The sequence below is a fragment of the Bombyx mori genome, chromosome 8 (assembly GCF_030269925.1).
Source record: "Bombyx mori chromosome 8, ASM3026992v2".
Classification (NCBI taxonomy): domain Eukaryota; kingdom Metazoa; phylum Arthropoda; class Insecta; order Lepidoptera; family Bombycidae; genus Bombyx; species Bombyx mori.
The window spans coordinates 13943691-13951819 of NC_085114.1; the positions used below are offsets into that span (position 1 = coordinate 13943691).

The 8129-nt window shown below is 33.6% G+C and overlaps 1 protein-coding gene across 2 annotated transcripts in view; it reads right to left on the reverse strand.

Moving 5' to 3' along the window:
• The window catches only part of LOC101742583 (palmitoyltransferase ZDHHC8), a 31041-nt gene extending 26051 nt beyond the window's left edge, over window positions 1-4990 (reverse strand). For both annotated transcript variants that reach the window (XM_038012393.2, XM_038012394.2), the window contains exon 1: window positions 4803-4990. In XM_038012393.2, the coding sequence (XP_037868321.1) occupies window positions 4803-4894 (92 nt within the window). In that variant the 5' untranslated portion in view covers window positions 4895-4990. The remainder of the gene's footprint in view (window positions 1-4802) is intronic.
• Between the last annotated feature and the right edge of the window lie 3139 nt (window positions 4991-8129).

Genomic DNA, 8129 nt, shown 5'->3' on the forward strand with positions numbered 1-8129 from the left:
CAAACCGAAACGCATTACTGCTTCACGGCAGAAACAGACAGGCGGTGGTACCTGCCCGTGCGGACTCCCAAGAGGTCCTAATATTTATGATATTGTATTAAAATTGGTATCACCTGTACAAATTTTGCAACAGATCCATCTTATATGCGTGCGTAGCTGTTATACTTGTACAATAATACAATAAAAACTTCGACATCATATCACAAGGTACGCAGCGGTATTGTTATGCATAAAGACGCCGGGAACTTCAACTGTATTATCAGAATATACCATTATTGCCATTAGGATCTCGTTATTTTGATTGTTTAGATAAGTGAACGAGCTCACGGTTATGTTAAAGGGTTATCGGAGCCCATTGACATCAACGGAAATTCCGTCATTCATTTTGAGATGTTGATTTTCAGTTTCGGAAGTCGTCGTGGCCTAACGGATAAGACGTCCGGTGCATTCGTGTTGAGCGATGCACCGATGTTCGAATCTCAGGCGGGTACCAATTTTTCTAACGAAATACGTACTCAACAAATGTTCACGATTGACTTCCACGGTGAAGGAAATAACATCGTGTAATAAAAATGAAAATTATAATTTGCCTAATTACTGGTGGTAGGACCTCTTGTGAGTCCGCGCGGATAGGTACCACCGCCCTGCTATTTCTGCCGTGAAGCAGTAATGCGTTTCGGTTTGAAGGGTGGGGCAGCCGTTGTGACTATACTGAGACCTTAGAACTTATATCTCAAGGTGGGTGGCGCATTTACGTTGTGGATGTCTATGGGCTCCAGTAACCACTTAACACCAGGTGCGCTGTGAGCTCGTATACCCATCTAAGCAATAAAAAAAATAAAAAAAAACATAGCACAACGGCTGCCCCACCCTTCAAACCGAAACGTATTACTGCTTCACTTAAGAAATGGGCAGAGTGCTGGTACATACATACCCGTGCGGGCTTATAACACACCCTCATATCATCATCATTATTCTCTTGCCCTTCTCCCAGTCATCTGGGGTCGGCGCAACATGTTTTCTCCTTCCATACTCCTCTATCATATATCATTTCTTCGCTCACTCCCCTCTTACACATATCGTTTTTCATACAATCCATCCATTTTTTCTTAGGTCTACCACTTCGTCTAATAACCTTCCTTTCTCCCTTCCTCTTCCTAAGAACACACCCTATAATTAGTTAATCTAACCATCTAACCCTAAGCGACGTATCTTATCTTTTTTTATGCCTTCGCTGGATATACATACTTATATACGTAATACCTTTATGTAATCTTTTTTCATTGCTTAATTGTGGAGAATACAATTACAATTTGGTGGTATGTTATCTATAAACTAAGAGTAACTTGGCTTAGTACCCGACGGCATTTACGTTTTGGTGTCGATGACCTCCCGCGGACATTTAACAGAAGGCCCATCTATGGCAAAAAAGACATTTGTGTGTGTAATACTCATACAAATAATATAGATTGGGACCTTAGAATTTATATCTCAGGTGGGTGGCGCATTTACATTGTGGATGTCTATGGGCTCCAGTAACCACTTAACACCAGGTGGGCTGTGAGCTCGTCCACCCATCTAAACAATAAAAAATAAATAAAAAAAAGATTATTATAATGGCGCTCGTTGCTTGCTTTATACGCATCTTTAAATATAACTGTATATGTTATTTGAAAATTGATAAACAGGCATGTATCTTTTTTTTTTTGACTTATAGAAAACTACATTTCTTCATTATTTACGGATTTTTAACAAAATTTTGTAATACCACTGTAACATATCTAAATACTTTAAAAAAAATATTTTTGCTTTTTTTATTCATATTCGACTTGTTGCTTGGCGTTGTTGCTTGTGTAAGATTGAGTTATAGCAACGTTTAATTTTGATATCTTTGTTGATGTAGCATTTAATTCCTTATCATGTTGTTCATAAATTATTCAATCACTAGACAGCATGTCGCTCACGCTATTAAATTTACGACTTATGGGAGATAGACGAACTACTAAAGAACTATGTTAATTATTATCAATACTAATTTTATAAATGTTATGAAAGTTAGTACGTTTGGATGTTTGTCACTTAGTCACATAAAATGACTGAATAGATTTGGATGAAATGTTGCACAAAATTCACATGTAGATTTGGTCAATATTAAATATATTAAAGACTAGCTGTACCTGCCTGCTTCGCTGGGCATTTAAAATTGACATTATTATTTCTCACCCCCACAAAGATTCTCATTATTAACGCCCCCGCAACCGGTGTAGGGAGTCCAACACTCATATAAATATTAGCCTATCCATTAAGTACATGTATTTTCTACATGAATATCAAATTTCAAGTCAATCGGATGCATGGTTCAGTAGTTATAACGGAACATCCGTAAAAACCACTGTAGATTTATATATTAGTATAGATAAATATTTGTTAAATAACATGATCAGGGCAGTGCCAAGTAAATTTGATTTAATCAATACTAATGTTTTCACTATTTGGGCTTTTATGTAGCAACTGATATATGAAATAACTTATAGTTTATAGAACATCTTTTTTCTATATTTCTTCCTAAATTAGAAATCTAACATGGGTAAAATCATAAACCATCTTTAGTCAACCTATATTACTAAAAATATCTTAAAAAAGCTTTACTATATGATTGTACTGAATTCAGACATATTTAAGAATTACAAAGAAAACATACGATATTAAATAAGATGTGCCCAAAACTACAAATCATTTCTTGGCAAGTTTTTTTGTTCAAACGTCACACAAAGAGTACTGAACTGATCTTGATGAAATTGATGTCCTTAACAGCCTATAATCACACGTCATAATTTTACTGTTAAAGTAGACTCAATTATAATAATCTGTATTTAAAAGCAAATAAGTAAAACCATCATACCGTTGAGCTCTATAAAACCAAGGGCAATTGCTTGCATATTAAAATTTTGTTTTTATTTTCTACAAACTTTTTATTTTGTAACTTGGAAACTCAGTGAATTGGAAGTGAATGTCCCTATATATATGAGATATCTATTAGTGAAAGAATTTACACACTACGTATGATGATGCCTTGATGATGCCGAAATGAGTGAAGTCATTATACTTAATTTCAATAAATAATTACACTGGTAACAAACGAGACAAATAAAATTAAGTGATCTTTATACTGCATTTCATGGAAATCTGAGACTCTCGTAACTAATAAAGTCTTATAACACCTGTTATGATACAACGTAAATGATTTTAATAAAAATTAGGCTGATTTATTTTGGGTATTTCTATTTTAGTAGTTTCATAGCTGTCAGGAGCTCAGAAGAGCACTCTAAGAGGTTCTGGAAAGTGCTATTCAAATATCTCCCACATGCATACAAAAGAAACAAAAATTCAAGTGTGAATCATTAAATACTATCACTGTCGTTAACATGTTTAGGAACGATTATGTCAATTAATTCATTGAATTTGATAAAACTTTAATAATGTTCTTCATTTTAGAATTCAATCAGTAACACATGTTAGTATACTGTGTTATTGCATAATTCTATTAGTAATATAGTTTTTTTATGGATATATGTTGAGAGGTTTTTTCACAGTATAAGAGTGGGATTTCAAGTGAAATGAAAATTAAAATGAGAGAGATAAATGTTTCTAAATGTAATGTAATAATTTTAGTTATTAGTGTATGGTAGATTTAATACAATTAAATATCTTAGTTTATCATAGTTAAAAAGTCCCTTACCATTTTCAAATTGAATGTAAAAAAATTTGCATACCATCAATGTGACATGAAGGTTTAAAAAAAAAGGAATGGGACTAAACTTTCTATTGAGCCAAGAAAAAAATATGACTTAATATTTGCTCAAACATTACATTCAGAGAAAGGTGTTTAAGTTTAGCAAATAAATGTAATCAACAAATGCCTCCCTAATTTTAAAGTCAACACATTGTTTAGTTCAATTCTTTGAATGCTTAATTAATAAGTAGAATTTTACATTTTATATAGGATATTTACTATACACATTTACTTTTATTCTTCTTCTGTCATTATTGCTATATATTAAATAAAATATTGATTCAATTACACAGTCAGACACACAAATATTTATCCTTTAAAAGAAGAAAAATATTGATTTCCTTTTCTATAGTTCAGGATATTATGATTGATTATTTATTTTATTTTTCATTTATTTATTTCATTTTTTCAGATGGTTTTTTTTTTACTTATGTTTATAATTATTATTGATTTTTGTTGAGCAGAACTATAATCTCAGTATTCAAATTTGAGTGTAAATTTTTTTTTAAATTAGATCCTTTTCAATGATCAAAGATTTCGTTTTAATATCAATGTTGCTGTAATACGAATTGCCTACAAATTATACCACTTTCTAAGTTTTAATATATAATTAACACAACAATAGATAGTGTCACTAATGCATTGACTCAGACCCTGTGTATTTAAATTGTCTTTTGTTTACACAAATTTAGACAGATTGCTGGAGGTTAGTGAATTTCCCATAAACTGTTGATACGTATGGTTCAACTGTAATCGTGTTTTAATTTGTCTAATTATGCAAATGTAAATATTAAAGCTTAAATTACTGTGAACATGGCTTCTAAGAAATTTTAAACTTTGTACTAGAATATAAATAGTAAATAAGAATTTAACATTGATTGAATCATTTTAGATAAAGGGTCAAGACGTTGATGTAATATATTAATACAGAAAAATTGTCTATTTTACGTGAAAGTTCTGAAATCAAAAATACAAAATTTGTATCAAATTGAAGACATTGTGTACTCACGGAAAATAAAAAAACAGGGATGTGGTTCCCAACAATAATGTCCAGGCGAACGTCGCAGGAATATATCTCGTCTTGAGGTCGCATTTGGGCATATTGTGTCAAATTTAATTCCCTAAAAGCAAAATAACTCTATTTTATTTGCTACAGATCAACATGGCCGCACCTAATAATTTGACAGAATGAAGAAATGTATAGTATTGCCATCTTACTTTTAAATATGTAACTATTTTTGAAGCAGCGTCAAAATATACGATTAAATAGAAGTTCTACATTTTAATTGCAACTAACGAACATTTTATTAAAGTCTATCATATTTTAATCTTAAAGTACAAATTGTTATTTAAGTACCGTATGACGAGAATCTCACTGATAGGAAATGGCTTAAATGTGTCTTTGGCAATGGTGGTGACTAATAAGAACGGTGACTATTTTTTTTTTTATGGTTGAAAGTTTACTGGTGGCCCGAAGGCCTTTCCAGTTTCACCAGGACAGGTGGGCGAGCAAAGGCTCAGCCAGGAGTGGTGGGATTTGCTAACAACTGCCCGTGCGCCTCCGAAGGAGACCTAACAACTCAAGAGCAATTGCTTCGCGAATGAATCTACTACCGGATCGGAATCGCGACTCGCTGAGAAGATCCGGCGAGAAACTCAGTGGGCTGATGCATAGGTTAGGTTGCACGTCGACCTCTTTGTCGAGTTCGACGAGTACGGTTACCGGGGTCCCTAAGCCTGCTTCTAGTATTAGAGCTGAAGGCGTCTAATGCAAAGGTTATTGGATCTGATGGATCCGTAAGGACGTGTCTAGGGCGTCGACGGTGACTGGCTCGGGGAGTAGTCAGCGGCGGCAACGATATGGCGATTATCATGACGCATAGCCTTATCGAAGTACCGTTCCGACGCTGATTTCATGTATTTCCGAATTGATTCGAGGCCCAAGTCGTCGTGTAGGTCAACGTTCCTCACGAACCACGGAGCCCCGACAGCTAACCTGCAAAAGCGGGATTGTAGAGATTGGAGGGTGTCTATGTGTGTGCGGGCCGCGTGAGCGAACACCACACTCGCGTAAGTCATGACGGGGGCTATTTATTATTTCGCTAGACAATGTACTGGTCTACAAACAGGCCGAAAATCTGTTTTCGGCGTTTTTGTAGATTGAACTACGAGCTCGGACTTGTAATTCAAATAATTCATTTCAAATCATGTCTATGTAAATCTAAACTATACGGCCAACAGAGATATCCTTTCATTTGGCAAAATAATAACACAGGTAAGTTAAGTAAAAAGGTACCATAAGAAAAAAGAGGGAATCAAATCCTAAAGGATACAAAAGAAAAAATCATCAATAGCTTTATCATATTTTTAAATCAGAACTATAAAATTATTAAATTTTTCAAATAGTGATCCAATTTTTAGAGTTTGTCACGTCAACTATAGCACTGAATGGTAGCGAACGCTTTGAGTAGCTATACGTATATAAAAGAGTTGTATACTTATATATTATCTAGATTTGGTACACATACAATGCATCACAAAATGTAAAGCTTACTATTAAAGACGCTGTTAAAGACCACTTGCCAATGTCACTGCCACCGCCAGGCCTACATATTAGAGCTATGGTTACAATGTATTAGAGGACAACCTATATAGTCGCGTTCAACATCTTTTGGGGAAATTAAAAGAAGTTCTGATTTCTAGAATTATTGTAACGAAGTGATTGTAGGAAAAGTTTGATTTGTGAAAATAATACCGAAACCTCTGGAGCAAACCGGGACTTCAATAGCTTGAATTCAGTTGACTGTTGAATATTATTTTTGTCGAGCTGAATAGGAGTGTAGCTGGCCAATTCTCTTGTGTTTGGCTAATATTATAAAATAAGTTTGTCTTAGTGGATCAACATATTACTAATCTGTGAAGTACCGGTAAAATGGGGCGATTAGGGACAAATTCCAACTTTATGACCAATTTTAAGATAGTTGTTTATGTATATAATGCTATATCAGGACCAAAATGATTGAGTCTTGGGGGCATCTTTGTTGTCCAATTTAAAACTACGTAACTAGCATTCCAGTTTGAGCAAAAAAATCAAAAATAGGTGTAATCCCTATTTACCCGGAAATTGCGGTTAATTGGAACGAAATGAGAAATTTGCTACGGATGGCACTACTTGGTTTTAATTAATTAATTTATTTAGTTGCACCAACAAGTGATCATCAATAAAAAACATTGAAAAACTGACAAGGGGACATGGCAGATGTCACCTCAATTATAGGTGCAATCGACAGGGCATTAACAACAAAATATATATAACTAAAACTTGATTACATTTATTTACTTATGATTAATTTATATTTACTTGGGAAATGATCCGCGACAGATTTGTCCTGTAAGTTGTGAGACAATTAAAAAAAAAATCTATTTCATCACTTAAAATTAGTTCAGCGCAATCGGACAACTCCGAATGAACATTGACGGAGACCACGCTACCGTGGACATTATTGTAGTCCCAAAGGATTCTGTATATGGGAGACTAAGCACCGCAATTCGAACGAGTGGGCTTTCTTATAAACGGTTTATATTTCTTCGTTCTTGGTAAGTACTTAGAGATTAGGTGTGTCGGTTGTTTCATGGACTAATCAGATTAATCCCCCTACTCTGAACAAATATTAGATATTTGATTATGTATTACTTAGACATTTTTGTCCACCTTGAGATTTCATTGTTCTTGTTACATGTCTGTGCAAAATCGACTTACTTATATTAAATTACTCAGCTGTTTCAACTAAGGACTTATTCCCAATTTCATAGGCTTCTATTGCTGTTTTTAATATTAAGGGATCATATCTCTTAAAAGGCTTTGCACTCTTTGATACGTACTCGCGAGGCATATCTAAAAATAGAAAATAATACGTAACTGATAATATAAATATTTACCAAACAATAAAATAACACATTGATAATTTTGAATAAAAGTTCTAGACAAAAACATCACGAATAAAGCAGATTTTTATCAACAAATTTAAAAAATACTGATTTAACTACATAGACAACCCTACAAACCTGTACCTATTTATACTTAGGTCGTTTCCATTTCACGTATTCTCATCCTAATTGACCCCTTTTTCGTTGTTATTTGTACCTATGACGTCCCCAATATCACATTTTTACATGTATTTTTATTTTATCAAATACATTAAAACCAATAACAACTGAGACTTACCTTTAATATATATGATGGTTCAAGCACTAAATAACGTTTATAAATCACAGTCATCTTCTATTATTATCAAATAAATAAAAGAGAGCAAAGTTTCTAGCACTAAAATATTTA